At 36.9% G+C, this 16,616-nt stretch overlaps 1 protein-coding gene and 1 long non-coding RNA gene across 2 annotated transcripts; both read left to right on the top strand.

Annotated features, from left to right (window-relative positions):
- Window positions 1-6,835: 6,835 nt before the first annotated feature.
- On the top strand, window positions 6,836-8,749 carry LOC120292497 (TMV resistance protein N-like). Its single transcript, XM_039310712.1, has 3 exons — window positions 6,836-7,335; window positions 7,655-7,966; window positions 8,233-8,749. The coding sequence occupies exons 1-3, from the start codon at window positions 6,836-6,838 to the stop codon at window positions 8,747-8,749; spliced, it is 1,329 nt and encodes a 442-aa protein (XP_039166646.1).
- A 3,797-nt stretch (window positions 8,750-12,546) lies between these two features.
- Window positions 12,547-14,659, top strand: LOC120292779. The gene is made up of 3 exons (XR_005550383.1): window positions 12,547-12,693; window positions 13,059-13,181; window positions 14,040-14,659. It is a non-coding gene; the product is annotated as an uncharacterized LOC120292779 (long non-coding RNA).
- Window positions 14,660-16,616: the final 1,957 nt, after the last annotated feature.

The following is a 16,616-nucleotide window of genomic DNA, read 5'->3' as shown; positions in this document are numbered from 1 at the left end:
CAGTGAAGCAGGAGCCAATTAATAAAGAAAAGGAAGCTAAATCAGTGTGGGGTCACGCGTACCAATAAATGATTCATCCCTGCATCAATTGGGTTCACATGTGCCGGTGTACGGGCGACAAAGACCTGCTCGAAGGATATTTTCTCGGAAGTGAAGAGAGCTGTAAATGCAGTAACCCCAAAAGAATGGTTTTTCAGCCCACGCGTCCCGATTGAAATTTATCATATCTTTCCCAAAATTCTACTGTGTTTTCCAGGCTTTTTTTTTTTGTCAAAGTGTTGGCAGCCACACTAAACTTTTTCCCCGAGTGGGACACCCTGTCCCGGAAGTGACGCTACAATTAGGTACGAGCAAAGCCGCGAGTGTGTCCCGTGCCCTGTCATTCCTGTAAATTTGCGGGCAAGTGCCCGGGCATTTATCACGACATAGTGTTGTTGTTAGAGAATTCAATTGAAGAAGAAAGATGCATTTGACACCGAGCGGTCCATTTTAGGGTGAAAGTAAACTCTACGAAGACAATATAATTAAAATATAAATGACCCACAGATATCTCCCAGTGATTTAAATTTCGCAATGCGTTGTACTAATTTTGCTGTTATGCAGTTCAATCGAGAAAGATCAATGGAGATGAGACAATGCTTGATTTATTCACCATTGGATTGATCATTATCAAGACCATGAAAAGCTTATGATATTATACATTTCAATTAGTTCGTTTAGTCAACATTTGTATCCTATCGAGATCCGAAGATCTTGCTAGTGTTGGCGCATTCACATTGCTCATGCATTGGCCTGCAACTTTGAGGAGGGTAGCTCATCAATTTTGAGGGCATGGAGTTGGGTTAAGGTTTTTGAAGGTAAGGGATTTGGAGATGAGGAAGAAATTTGCAGTTTTAAGCTCATTATCGATCAAGCAAACCGTCATGTCGGATTTTCAACATCCATCTTGGAGCAAACTTTGATGGAACGTATTTTTTTGGTTACCATAGAAGTTTCGGATTTTCATGATATGAGAAACGGTTTGGATAATTGGCATTGCAATGAATATAAAGGTTATGAATTTTTAGGGAATCACCGCTCGCCATCATTCACTGCTTTTACCATCGAAGTTGCCGCCCCACTTTGGCATCATAAGCCCTCAACTTCATGGTTCAATCTGTTTTTTTTTTTTTTTTTTTGTTCAACATGGTTCAATCTGTTGGCGAGCTAACATGTCGCTCGCTCAAGTCTATCTTCTATGTCATCATCTCTTTTTTTTTTCCATGCAGAGCTCATAACCTATATCCATAGAATTCGCAACTGACAAAGTTCGCTAGTCTCGCACGGCCACGGATTTGGGGCTACATGGCCGCGAGTGTTGGGGCTCTACTTAGTGAGTTTACTCGATTTTCTAAGCAATGAAGAGAGCCCCTCAGCCCTCAGCCTCATTGTCATTAAAATCAATACCCATAAAGAAAAGATAAATAAATTTTTCATTATGAGGGCATTTGGGTATTTTGGCAGCACACAAAAAGACAAATGCACCTGATATCGTGTGTGTGTGTGCAGTGAAACAGTGGAAAAAGAGGGTTGTGATTATGGATGGATGGAGCAAGTGCTGTCAGTTGTCGGTGGTCACATGGGGTGCTTTCAGCTTTTGTTGAGTTGACTTTGAGTGAATTATTAGGGGGCAAAATCGATTCTCTATCCGAAATTTCTATACCATATGATTCAGTGATTTTCCACGTTTAAAAAATGTAAATAATTTACTTTTAGCCAGCTGCAACAGTGCTTCAAGGAAGTACCTTTACTGACCAATTTTACAGATGCATATTCATCCAAACTTTTGGCTTCCGAGTTCAGCGACCTCCCGAAATTCATTCAAAAAAATCTAGCCTTTTAATATTTCTATAGCAAAGGACCAAAGGTCTTGATAATTAAGACCCATCTCTTTACGAAAAATCTTTCTTTTTCTTTCAAAAGGAGAGGAGTTTAGGGAATAGATCTCACCTATGTTCTCTTCTTCCCTGAGCTTTTGAGCCGGCGAGGAAACTCAATTTTAATTTAAATGAAAAGAGTCTGAATTTTGGAATTTTGTTTTTGCTAAAACAAAAGTTTAGTGGAGTATAATCAAAGCTAAAGTTATTGAAAACTAACTTGATACTTCCAAGAGTCTTTTTTAACTCATTGAGTCATTGTTATAAATGACTTTAATCTTTATTTTTTTGTTGTCACGTTAGGATTTATGCTTGAAAAGACTTAAGAACTTATGAACTTTGGAATGGAATAATTGTACACCTCTAAATCTAGCGAAATTTTGTTTTTCATCGTGAAATATGGAATGTTTAGCACCACAAAATCAATTTAGAAAATAAAAAAATATTTGTAAATAAACACCAGCCAATCATGTCATGAAAATCAATAAATAAAAAGTTAGAATTGTCTAATTTAACTAAATGGAAATGAAAATGGAATATGCCCCCATACGTATAATTTTGCGTCGCATCAAAATACAATCACTAAATTAAAAATTGCATGAGACTGGTTGATATGATTTTGATGGGGAGGCCAACAACCTAAAGCCTAAGCTCCCTGTGCCTCATCTTAACGGGGTATTAGCATTAGCTACCACTTTGGGAAAGAGAGAAAAGAATAAGATAGATCAGCGTGCAGGGCGGTGCAAGAAGACCAACATCAACGATTGACCCAAGTCAAAGTCCACGAAGACATGGACTACCAACAGTCCATGATGGACTAGCTTGCTCAAGAAGGAATCACACCAATGATTGACTCAAGTCTACGAAGAATTGGACTACCAAAGCACATGCCAAAGCATTGGCGGGACTCCTTTTCCACGTTAGGATGACCCACCTTCTTTTTTCTTTGTTGTATTGCTTTATTTCTATTCATCATTCACTTTGCTTTTTAACGATAATTTCCCTCGGATTCTTCGAGGTAGTTTCGCTGTAAATGATTATTGACATCCCTTTTACTATGAGAATTTTATTCAACGTTTCACATAATAGATGGCATTTTAACTACACTGGTAGCAATATGTGTATTTTTTTTTGTCAAAAATATGTGCACTTTTACTCAATAAGCACAAGCTCTTCATCATTTGAAGTTTAACCAATAAATCTAGGTTATTTACAAGTAATTTAAATAAATAAACTAAAGTCGATACATTAAGTGAATAAAGAGATTTGTGGAAAAAGATACTACTCTTTACCAAAAAAAGAAAAAAATAGATACTACTCAATTTGGAATTCGATCTTTTAAGAGTGTTTTTTGACTCATCGAGTTATCGTGATTAATAACTTCAATTTTAAATGTTGTTTTTGGTCACACTCGATTTATGCTTGAAAAACTTAAGAATTTACGAATTTCGAAAGGAACATCTTTACACCTCCGGATCTAGCAAGATTTAATTTTCTATTGTGAAATATGAAATGTTTAATTACCACAAAATTGATTTAGAAAATTAAAAAAAAAAAAAAATTGCAAACAAACACCATTTGTTCAAAAATACTTTCATCTTTAAATAGTCTAACCAACCGTATCATCAATCAATATAAAAGTTGATACCGTCTAATTTAATTAAATGAAAAGTATGAAAGTGCTACATACATGTGATTTTTGTGTTGCAGCGGAATACGATCATTAGATTATGAATTGCATGAGATTGGTCAATGTGATCTTAACACAAAAATGTAAAACCTAAGCTCCGTGCCTCATTTTAACGTAGCATTAACATTAGCTATCTTTCTTAGAAAAAAAGAAAAAGACAGAACAATGTACGGTTGGTGCAAGAAGACTGAAACATCACGAAATCAAAGGGGCAAAGTCAAAAGTCTACTAAGACTTGGACTACCAACAATCCATGACGAACTAGCTTTGCTCTAAGAATGAATCACACCAATGATTCATTCATTTGGTAACTTTGTCCCTCACAGTCATACTTCAAAAAACGCATGGATTTTATTAAAAAGAAGGATATTATGTAGAATCCAACAACGACTCATCGTTCTCCCATGCACCCACAAAATTTACATGATAACAAATCGATCTCGAATTCTCATATTCATCACACCATTTCCTCTGGTCATATACCGTCACAACAAAATTGGAAAAAAAAAAAACTTTTAGGGTGTCTTTATCTCACTGGGAATTTTTCTGTCAAGGGAAAATTTAGGAAATTCAATTTCAGATAAAGAGAATTGGAAGAATTTAATTACAGTTAAAGCAAGTTAAAAAAAAAAAAAACTGATTTTATCGTAATTGGTAATAAGCACATCCACTAAATACAGCTTGTATCGTTAAAAGTGACATGGAATGATGAATAAATTTGAATTGATATTGTCTTCGTTTATTCTATAATCCATCAAAATAACAAAAATTACAAAGAAATTAAGATAGAAATTATGAAACCATATTTGTAAATTATAGATATGATTGTGCTTTTGGGAATGTAGAAAAATTGAGCATTAATAAAGTATATTAACTTTGAAGGGTAGTGAGAAAATAAGTGTACCAATTCTTTCTGGCCAAGTTGTTTTTGTCTAAGCTTATTGGTTTTAGAGTTAATATCGCAAAAAATTTCAAACCGATACACTTATGCTAAATTTATTCTAAATTAATTTTTTGACCACAAAAAACCTAAACTGGCATGTTTGTCACAAATTTAATTTCCATTCATTTTTGTTAAATTAGATTGATACTATGAAAAACACAAATTAATACACATGTGATAAATAGAAGGTAAAACCCTAAACTAACACACCCATCAATTGCCAAAATTTGATGTCTACTTTTGTTCACTTTTACTTTGAATGGATTTGCCATTTATTCGAGGGGCAAAAGTAGATTGTAATCCCAAAATTTCTGCATCACATAGTCCAATGATTTTCCGCATTAAGAAACGTGAATAATTGTCGACTTTGGAAGGTTGAGCGACGCTTCAAGGAATCAACCTTATTGACCAAATTTTGCAAAAGAATTGGCCCATGACTCTCTTTACATATTCATCCAATCTCGTGGCTTCTAGGTTCAATGACCCACCCAAAAGTCATTCAAAAATATCTTTCCTTTTTAGTTCCTTAATATTTATGTGGTGAAGGAACAAAGGCCTTTAATAGTTAAGGCCCGCATCTAATATGAGAAGTCTCTTTTGAAAAAAAAAGAGAGAGTATAAGTTAGGCAATGGATCCCACCCATTCTCTCTTCTTCCCTGAGCTTTCGAGGTGATGGAGGAAGCACAATTTCGATTCAAACGGAATGAGTCTGATTTAAGAAAACGTGCAATGAGATATTTGGACTTTTGTTTAACTAAAACAAACTTTTAGAGCATATAATCAAAGCTAAAACTATTGGAGAAAAAATTTACTCTTTCGTTAGTCTCATTTGAGGAATTTGATACCTTTTGAGTCTTTTTTTTAACTTGTTTTGATTAATAACTTCAATCTTGAAATTTGTTTTTGTTAGGTTCGGAATAGAATAATTTTACACCACCAAATCTAGTGAGATTTTATATTTCCTCCGTGGCTCTACATCATTTGTCCTTATCAAGTATCAATAGCCTCAAATCAATCAACATTTGTACCGATTGAAATCCAAAAGTCTTGTCAGTGCTAGTGCATATAGATCACTCATGCAATTGTGAGGAACTTTGAGGAGGTTTTTACTGTTTTGGACAGGTGTGAGTAAAGCAGTGATAGATCTAGTCTTTTGATATAAGAATATACTTACAATTACAAATTGTAATATTTTAATTTATAGGTTTGTCTTGTTTTGCAGTTGTTTTGGGATTTGTTTGCTTGGAAGTTTTCTATCTTCTTCCCATATTTGATTACGACAAGTAAAAAAAAAAAATTCTTTCTACCAAAAAAAGAATTGAAAATGTCACAAAAATCCTAAACTTTGCCTAAAGTGACAAATTTATTCAAAACTTTTTTTTTTTTTGATACGAAAACCCCAAATTTTGAAATGCACACATTTACCCAATTAGGCATTTTCGTTTTATTCTTTCTGTTTTTTTCTTCCTTCTCTCTTCCTCTGCTGATACCGATGGATAAGGTGGGCCCTATGGAGAATTCACCGATCTATCGGTGCACAAGTTTGCCCGGTTTACATGCATCGATGCATCAAAATATCCCTATTATTTAGACAATACCCACTCGATGAATAGAGAGGAGAGAGAGAAAAAAAGTTTAGAAATTTATTACTTTGGAGTTTGGAGTTTTTGGTATTTTTTTCGCGCGCTATATAAATGTCCGGGCAAAGACGCGAGTGTGAAGTAACCCGCACAGGCAGGATGACTTAAAATTCAATAATACAAAAAGAACCAGAACGAGAGAAAGAGTTTCTTTCAATACTTCGTTTTAGTCACCGGAAGCAACTCAATTGCTCCCCCATCTCTTTAATAAAATCCAGGGTTTTCTACTAGAGCCTTCGCTTCCGCCGGAGCTGCTGCTGAAGTTGCGCGCGTGGACATCGCAAACCCGTCCCCCGAAAAACCACCGCAGTCTCGGCACGGGCGGCAAATCGCTCCCTCCGTCGAGCCCCCGCCGAAGGACCCGTCGATATTTCACCTCGATAGTTCCTTGCCGCAATCGAAGCCAGATCTGAGGTGAGTCTCCAAGGGCCCCACTTTTTGGTGTTTAAAAAGAACCCTGGCATTTTGGCAACTTTGATTGGCCGCAATGAATCATTTTTGGTACAGAGATCTCATGGCTTGGAAGTTTTTACCACATCTGGCTGCCGCTGCTTTTGCTGCTATCCTATTTCGACTTTTTTCTCGAGGAGGAGATCAAGCTAGATCAAGGAGAGCGGAGAGGAGAGAGACGGCGCACGGGTGGAAATGATGGAAAATCACACGATCAAGGTGGCTACTTCATTGGGATATGACTATGAAGTATTCTTGAGTTTCAGAGGACCAGATACTCGAGCAGGTTTTACTGACTTTCTTTACACTAGTCTTAAAGGTGCGGGTATCCGCACATTTAAGGACGATGAAGATCTTCGCAAAGGTGTAGAGTTTGCCCCAGAACTTCTCCAAGCAATTGAGCAGTCAAAGATCTTAATACCTATCTTTTCGAAAGATTATGCCTCTAGTGTTTGGTGTCTCAAGGAAGTAGTTCAGATGGTCGAGTGCAAGAAAAATGGGGGGAAAAAGATCATGCCCATTTTTTATGATGTGGCCCCTTCAGAGGTTCGATACCAAAAAAAGAATTATGGAGAGTCCTTTCTTTTACATGAAAGCACGGGGAGGTATGACCAAAAGACTATCGGAGAGTGGAAAAAAGCTCTTCGTGCAGTTGCGGATATAAACGGATGGGAACTGCCAAGGGATCCTACCAGGTAATCGCTTTTAACATTCTATCTCATGTGCCTTGTATCATTAAACCCGATTGCAATTTTTTTTATTTGTTTTAGCAAAATCACGCTAAATGATGGCACAATACCAATTTTGTCCCAATTTCATTCCTAGCAACATTTTTTGTCAATTTAAGTCATTCATTGACCCTAAGTTCCACCGCTAATTCATCTAAATGGAATATATATAGTTGAAGAACACATATAGAATAGGTCTGTAGTTTTCAATTTGGTCTTGTCATAATATAGTTCGGTTCAACTCAGTTTTCTAACTCTTTGCCTTTTGACCTCTAACAAACACTAGGCGTGAAGGTGAGTCCGTGCGAACAATCACATGGAAGGTTGTCAATGAGTTGAAAAAGGCTTCTTTGAAAGTATCAAACTACTTGGTTGGTATCGACCACCATGTGGATGAAATCATGGAAATGATAGGTGCTTGGACGAGTGAAACACAGATTATAGGAATCACTGGGATGGGTGGCATCGGAAAGACGACTATTGCCAAAATCATCTACAATAAGCTTTTAGAAAAATTCAACAATTATTGCTTTCTTTCCAACATCCGTGAAATGTCGGAAAAGGGCATTGAATGCTTGCAAAATCAACTCATTTTGAGGTCCTCAAAAGAAATGGACCAACATAAGAGATTAGATGAAGGGACTTCAAACAATTAGAAAAGAGTTGTCTAATAAAAAGTCTTGGTTTTCTCGATGATGTGGATGAAAAAAAACATATGGATGCACTTGTAGGAAGCCGTGATTGGTTTGGTAAAGGAAGCAAACTTATTATCACAACTAGAAATAAAGAGGTTCTTGTTAAAAAAGTGGACAAAATTTATGAGGTTAATATCATGGATACTGATCAATCTCTTCAACTCTTTAGCAAACATGCCTTTGGAAGAGATTATCCTTTAGATGATGATATCAACCAATCCATGAGGGCGATAAAAATTGCTGGAGGTCTTCCGTTGGCTCTCGAAGTCATGGGTTCTTTTTTCTTTTGCACTGAAAGGAAAAAGTGGAATTCCAAATTGGCTAAGTGGGAAAGTGTTCCTCATAAGGATGTTCGGAGTAAGTTGAAAATAAGTTACGATGTTTTAGAAGATGAGGAAAAGCATATATTCCTCGATATAGCTTGTCTTTTGATTGGATATGATAAAGACATTATTGTTCATTTCTGGAAATCTAAATTGGATCCGGAATATGCCATGGATGTTTTGGAGAGCATGTCTTTGATAAAGATTAAAGAGGATAATAAAGTTTGGATGCATGACCAACTCGGAGACCTCGGAAGACAAATAGTTCAACAAATAAATGAAAAGGAGAAAACTAGGGTGTGGAATCCCAGGAAGCATTGGAATTTGCTCAAGAGACAAGAGGTAAAATTCCTTGTACAATAAATCTCCAAGTTACTTATGGACATTTTCTTTTAAAAAAAAGATAGTTACTTTTTGTGTTCTCTATTGTGACCTACTTAACCAATATTTTTGCTCTTTTAAGATTAAAGGAACATTGGTACTCAACTCAATCCCTTGAAATAGTGAATTTGGATAAAGTGTTTCCCTTGAACTCCTTTGTTTTTTAAAATTTTTCCTTTGGGCAGAAAAAGAAAAAACTTGAAGCTCTTTGTCTCGACTTGGACCATCAGCACCGTTTTACCTATGAAGACTTTAAAAGACTACCAAATCTAAGGTTCCTTGAAGTTTGCAATTCAGAGGAAAATTTTCGTGCAGAAGAGAGGCTTTTTTGGCACGAATCGTCATCAAGTGTTCTTCCAACTAATGTTTTCCAGGAGAATCCAGATCTGCTTCAACAATTACGATGGTTTGCTTGGCATGACATTCCCCCAACATTTAAGATTACAAATTTCTCTATGGAGGATGTGGTTATTCTTGATTTGTCTGGGAGTAGAATTACACACGATTGGAAGGGGTGGAGCCACATGAAGGTATATTTTATGGTAGAAAACACTCATTATTCCGTCTTATCATATTCAAAAGTAATCTTTGCATGATTTTTCTTTTCATAGGTGATGAAAATTTGAAGGTTATGGATCTGACCAATTGCAATTTATTGGATAGAACCCCCGACTTTCTTGCACATTCAAAATTAGAACGTTTGATCCTAAAGGTTTGTTGGGGATTAGTTGAAATTGACAAGTCAATTTGTCAATTGAAAAGCTTAGTTTTCTTAGATGTAAGCCATTGTATGAATCTTCGAGGTTGCTTGACGAGATGGGTAGCTCTTAAAAGTCTCAAATACCTATATATGATCAATTGGAATTCATTGGAAATTGTAATACAATCGAAAATTTGGATCGGATAAATTGGATATATTTAATAAAAGGGATCAAAGAACTACCTGATTCCATCGGAATTGCTAAATAAGTTGAATATCCCAAACGGGGATCAAAGAAATACCTCATTCCATTGAAAATTTGAAATTGCTAAATAAGTTGAATATATCTAAAATAGGGATCAAAGAACTACCTGATTCCATCGGAAATTTAGAATCGCTGATTGAGTTGGATATATCTAAAAGTAAGATTGAAAAACTACCTGATTCCATTGGAAATTTGAAATCGCTAAATAAATTGAATATATCTGGAAGTGAGATCAAAGAACTCCACGATTCCATCGGAGGTTTGGAATCCTGATTAAGTTGGATATATCTAAGTGAGATTAAAGTACGGTGATCAAAGAACTACCTGATTCCATCGGAAATTTAGAATCGCTAATTAAGTTGGATATATCTGAAACAAAGATCAAAGAACTACCTCATTCTATTGGACAGTTGAAAAATTTGAAAGTAGTGAAGATGAATTATTGTCCCATAAGCAAAATTCCCAATGCCCTCTGGACGATTGAGAAGCTCGAAGTAATAGAAGCCCAAGCTTCGGATCAATTTGATGTGAAAATTGGCAATGGCGTTTATAGAAATCGATCCTTGAGGATCTTGATATTGGGGATTGCTGGAATATACCGAGGCTTCCTGAAAGTCTTATCATTCTAGATTTGTCTAAATTGTACATGGATATGTTTCCAGATCTCTCAAACCTAACTAATTTAAAAAATTAAAGCTGCGGTTTGAGCTACGTGATTCTGATGGAGAATCCAAGGGAGAATCTGATGGGCTTGTGGAGGAAGATCGGATGCCACTACGGATTGGGAGTTTGCATGGAGAATCTAATGGTGAATCCGATGGGCCTGTGAAAAAAGATCTGCCATGGTGGATTGGGAATTTAAGCAAACTAGAGTCTCTATTCCTGTGGTCTCCATACGTGACCGCCTTACCAACAGATATAAGACTCCTTCCCCAGCTCAAGTCACTTAGGCTCTGGTGCCCTAATTTGCGTTGCCTCCCGAGCCTTCCCTCCAGTTTATCAGAATTGGATTTGCATTCTAAATGTGTGGCTGCCTTACCCACGGACTACAGTAGTCTCCTTCCTCGACTCGAGTTACTTTCACTCAAATGTGCCCCTTACCCATTGCCTTCTTCCTCAACCTTCCCTCCAATTTATTCCCTCCGCTTTATTTGGTTGGAGAATGCAAGTCGGGTGGTTCCATGGAGGGTGAGGATCTATCAAATTTGAAGACACTATCATATCTTTACATAAATGGCTGTGCAATCTCGGAAATTCGAGGCCTTGATCGTTTGGAGAACATACAACAACTGGCGCTTTGGAATATTCGACAAGTGGAGATATTACCTGATCTAAGTAATCTCAACAAACTAGAGAGTCTTACAGTATCCGGTTTTGAAAATCTGGTTGAGATTCAAGGTGAACTCCCATCATCTTTGCGACAATTGAGGATTTTGAGATGTGGATCTCTACAGAAGTTGCCTGATCTGTCAAGGTTGAAGGGACTGCAGGTTGAAATAGAGGATTGCGGGAAATTAAATGTGAAGGAAATTCCTTTGCTTTGCTCGAAGAAGGGGGTCGAATTTAAGGGAGATGACAGCGAACCTGGATGCAAATTAGACAACGAATCACAGGGAGAAGATGACGAAGCTGGATGCGAATTTGATGACGAATCGGAGGGAGAAGATGACGAATCTAGATGCGAATTTGAATATGGATCTAAGGGAAGACGATGGGTAAGTGCACGTCGCTCTTGAAAGCTTCTTGATCCTCGACCGCAGATCGTCTCTTGTGTGCAAACTTCAAACAAATTGAGGTAAGTCATTTCATCTGACGACTATATTTCCCTTTTCTACAATCAATCTCTTTCACGGATATGAACAGAGAAGCCTCACATGCACTTTTTAATGACCTTTTCGTGAGCTGACGTCTATAAATCTGATGGAGGCATTGAAATTATGGTACCTCCATTTTGGTTTGATTTTTTTCAGCTATATTCTCGAGGGATGGTTTCTCCTTGGTTTTATGTTTCCCAGCTGGACGTATGCATCTCGATTGCATTGTTTTTATTGGATATCTAACAAATTATTAGAGATCCTTGTCGATTTGCTTGTTTCACATATATCGAAGTTGATAACCTCGCTTCACATTTGAGATGACTTCGTTATGTTGTAAACAATTAGATCGAATGTGTGGTGGAATGTCATATAAGTATGATTCTCATCCTGTAAATTTACAGTATAACCAACTTGTTGCAACTGTGAAGTAGACAGACCCTCTGTGTTGATATGCTTATGTTCAATATATTTTCCTGGAAAGGTATGCTTCTTACTGGGATTTGCAAATGCTAGGGAGAAGTTATAAAATGAAGAAAGACAAATTTCACTTGGGTAGCGGCGTTAATAGTTGGTGCAGCACAACTTCCATCTGGACGAGGAGAGAACTATTTAGCTTCTCCAAGGTATCATAGATCATCTTGTAGTTAAGGCTAAATTTCAGTAATATCAATGCCTACTGCCTAGGACAAATGATAAGTCTCGCTAGGGTTAGAAATCATGTAAATGGACTTTTGTGTGATCTCCATTATTGCCTATATTTTCTAGAAATGGTTATGCTTAGGTGATTATTTGTAATAGAAGCCCTTCCATTCACCTCAAGTTATACTAGAGGATTCTTTTAGGTTTTAAGATTGACAAGAAGTGCTAAGGGAGACATCTCAAATGACTGCCTTATTGCCGGTTTCTAATGTTGTTGAGAGGAATTAAAGTTAGAAAAACTTACAAAAATCTTTTTGTGCAGGGAGCTGTGGCTAATTGGGTAGCTATGCAAATGAATACTAGATAGAGGAAAATGGATGACATTCAAAGTGAAGTTTTTCATCCACTTTACAGTTACTTTGGGAGTTGATGCTTGGAAATCTGAAGAAGGTATTGAAATTAGGGTACCTCCGTACGGCTAGAGGGTTCTTAATTATGTACAAATGTATGTTTTCTTTTCCTAATTTGGTTTGGCTTTTTTAGCGAAATTCTCTTTGGATGGTTTCTCCTTGCTTTTATGTTTCCCAGCTGGAGGTATGCATGTCAATTGCGTCATTATTATTTGATTTATGACAATTCATTGGAGATCCTCATCGATTTGCTGCTTCACATATTTCGAAGTTGATACCTTCTACTTTGCATTGGAGATAGCTTTGCTATACTGTAGACAATTAGATGGAATGTGTGTTGGAAGGTCATAGCATTATGGTTCTCATCCTAGAATTTTGCAGCATAATCAACTCATTGTTGCAATTGTGAAGAAGAACTTTTGTATTGATATGCTTATGTTCAGTTTATTTTCCTGGAAAGGGTGTGCTTCTTAGTGGGATTTGCAAATGTTATGGAGATGCTATAAAATGAAGAGTGAGGAATTTGCACTTGGGCAGCAAAGCTTCCATCTGTGATAGGAGAGAACTATCCAGCTTCTCCAAGGTATTATAAATCATCTTATAGTTGAGGCTAAATTTCGGTACTATTGGTGCATAGGACATGTGATAAGTCTCACTTGGGGTCTGAAATCATGTAAATCGACCCTTGTGTCTTCATAATTGCCTCCATTTACTTGAAATGGTTATGCCTAGGTGGTTATCTGTAATAGAAACCCTTCCATTCACCTCAAGCTATACTAGATGACTCTTTTAGGTTTAAAGATTGACAAGAAGTGCTAAGGGAGACATCTCGAACAACCAACTTTTTGCTGGTTTCTAAGTTGCTGAGGGACTTAAATGTTTGAGAAACTTGCAAAAATCTTTCTATGCTTATGGCTAATGGATGGAGACCCTCTTGATGGATGAAATTTGATGTTGACCGGGGGGTGGTAAAAGGGCTATTTAGGCAAACCTGATTGTGTTTTTTTTCTTTATTGTAGGCCCACAAAAATGCTTATTACATTTCATCTGAATGTGTGTTCTCTTCATTGTTATGTAATAGAACTTGCTCATCAGAACCCAAATCTTCTTTTACAAGGAAACACTTGAAGGGCTTGTCTGGACCGAGAGAAACATTGTGTGTGCTTAGAGTGGTGCTCAGGTAGTCTTAGTTGCTCCTGCCAAAACCAGTTCATGGACCTCTTGATGTGAAAATGGTGTTCAAAGTAGTATTTGTCATGTGTATGATAGGCACTCACAACACAAGAACCACGAATTGCTAGTATTCATGGAATGGGCTGTGTTGGAGAGACAACTCTCAGCCAAACTTATCTAAAATGAGCTTTCACATGGCTTTGAGCACTGTTGCTTTTTTTCTAACATCCATGAAACTTCAGAGCTAAAGGGTATTCAATTCTTGCAGAATAATTCATCTCCAATGTCCTCAAAAGGAAATTGACATAAATAAGTAATGTTGATGAAGGGATCGAGACAATTAAAGGTAGGCTTTTTAGTAAAGGAGTTCTCATCCTTTTGATGATGTTGACCAGAAGAATTAATTGAATGCACTCATGGGTAACATCAGTGATATTCAAGCATTACTGAATTCTTCAATGCTGAATATCAAGCGCTGAAGGATCTCGAAATTCTCAGTGCTTTTTGTTTGTCATTGAATATTAGTGCTTTTTGTTGATAGAAGGCACTGCCATCCTTAATGTGAGTTGATCGGGTTGAAATAGTTCACAAAAAGGGACATGTGTGAGCCCTCTTATCTGGTCCAAATGATGCAATGTCTGGCATTGCTTAGAAGATTCAACCAGTTCTTGAAAAATTTAGAAGACATGCTCAGCATAGGAGTTCATTTTCCAATAAGAAGTGCATGTAGTACTTGAAAGGTCCTGCATCCACAACCAAGTCTATTGTCAAGGAAGATTTGAAACTTAAACAAATTTCTCATTGCCCTATGTCATCTCACAGATATTGATTGTTGTCTTTCTTGGGATCGTTATCTGTTATACATAAATTACAATCACACTTTGGCAAGTTGACTTGAAATCTATTGTTCTTGTACCTAGAGTTATCACTAGCTGTTTTTGCAACCGTTTCCTATCTTTAAGATGGATTGCTGTAAACTGCTCATGAAAAGGGACCATGGTTTCTTTTGATCTATTTCATGAGTTTGATTTGGTTTAGATATATTACTTTGTGATGGTTTTGGTTGGCTAATTGAGTTACCAGTAAAAGACAAGTGAAATTGATGCTAGTGTTACTCCATTGGAGTGCATTATAATGTTACTACATTCAAGTGCATTACTTTTGTCAATTTACACGTTAGTCTTTTATGTGAGATCCTTGGAGCTTGCTGGTTTGTACTTTAAATTTGAACCTTATAACCCTGCCTTGTAAAACTTAACTTTGTTATTCCTTAAACAATGAAGAATCTAGTCAAACGTGTGACACAAATGGTTTTAATCCGTGACAAAAGCTCTTTCATTCACTTTTTGGTTACCTAGAATGGAATAAACGACAAAAGAGTCCTATATGACGGCCTGAGCTCTTCCTCTCGGTAATAAGAAAGAAAAACTTAACGGGGTCTTTCTGTAAAGGTAAGCTACCCCTAGTACAATAACTAGTAGATTTGACCACTGTGTATCTTTCCTAACATTTTGGTGCTATACTTCGCTTCTACTGTAATGTACAAACTCCAACTTATCATGGAGTGTCAAGGACTTGACTGGTCTCTTTTGCAAATGCGCTTTGAATGGTCACAATTGACAATTTATGCTTTGAAATGAAGAAGGAATTTCAGTTTTGCTAGTTTCTGCTAATGTTAATTCCGGCATATCAAAAATAGAAGGTAAAAGCTTATATCTCTCGTTCCAAAGGCTGATCAGATCATTCTTACATGTCTAAGCCAAGATGATATAAATTGTTTACCTCCTAAAATTTGAAATTCAGTAGGGGTTGCCAATTAAAATGACGCAAACTTCAGACGAGATCATCATTTGTTTCCAAGATGGCTTGATTTAACTGTTAATCTGCATAATTTATTGCCATGGAACAGTTGAAGTACTTGGTTACGCCAAGAAATCTTTTATGTGCCAATGAGCCAGTGGTAGAAGGTAAGGTCATTGATTGAAAAGTGTTCTCCCTAAACAATCTTTGTTTCACCTTATTAAACCCGATTGATTGCCAAACCGTGCAAGTCTTACAAATCCAAAAGTCACATCCTGACTATTTTGTGAAGTTCAACATGAGTTCAAACCCCAAAAAAGGAAATTAAAAAAAAAAAAAAAAAGATGGAAAAGAGCAGGGTGATTCAACTATGGATAGCTCAGCTCAGCATCCACATATCCTCATTAGGTTTTATCGAGTCAGGTAAATTAGATTAACAAGTAAACTTGCGAGCACATTCATTCAATAGGCATCACAGAGTTGTATTTACAAGGATGATACATTCAGTTACATGCTATTTACATTCCAAGTAAATTTCAGTAGAGATCCTGTGCATCTTGTGATGGACATGGAAACAGATTGATGGAATGCATTACATGAACAAACTTCATCTAGAGCTACCTAGTGATCTTCGAGAAATTAGGTGCTGACTTAGGAGCATTTTTACTTTAATTGACTCATGGCATCGGAGTCTTAACGCAACCTCAATGCGGAAGCAGAAGTAATCCTGGAAAGCATAAGGTTTCCTTTGTCTTCGCTCCCATATTCCTTCAATCGTGGGTACATGAGGATTTTGCATATTCCTTCAATCATGGGTCCATGACGATTTTGCACGATCCCAATGTCTCCGCCATTAATTCCACACCATAGTAGACTAAATGGTCCACAAGGCTGTTATTAGTACACACTTTGATACGTCGTCCGTAAATATTTCCAGTAATAAAGGACTGGCATTCTCTGGAACAAGCTGTTCTGTCACATGACTTATTGCACCTAGCATGACAAATCCACAAAATAATTGCTTGTAACATGTAACTACAACTGA

Source organism: Eucalyptus grandis, chromosome 4, assembly GCF_016545825.1.
Source record: "Eucalyptus grandis isolate ANBG69807.140 chromosome 4, ASM1654582v1, whole genome shotgun sequence".
NCBI classification, from domain to species: Eukaryota; Viridiplantae; Streptophyta; class Magnoliopsida; order Myrtales; family Myrtaceae; genus Eucalyptus; species Eucalyptus grandis.
The sequence above is the reverse complement of the archived record's forward strand: the minus strand, read 5'-3'. Positions and strand labels throughout refer to the sequence as shown.

Bases quoted from the DNA above. Each gene is read 5' to 3' on its own strand.
- LOC120292497 (XM_039310712.1), top strand. From the start codon at position 6,836: ATGATGGAAAATCACACGATCAAGGTGGCTACTTCATTGGGATATGAC. The intron at 7,336-7,654 runs GTAATCGCTTTT...AACAAACACTAG, and splicing joins CTGCCAAGGGATCCTACCAG to GCGTGAAGGTGAGTCCGTGC. The intron at 7,967-8,232 runs GTCCTCAAAAGA...TCAACTCTTTAG, and splicing joins CAAAATCAACTCATTTTGAG to CAAACATGCCTTTGGAAGAG.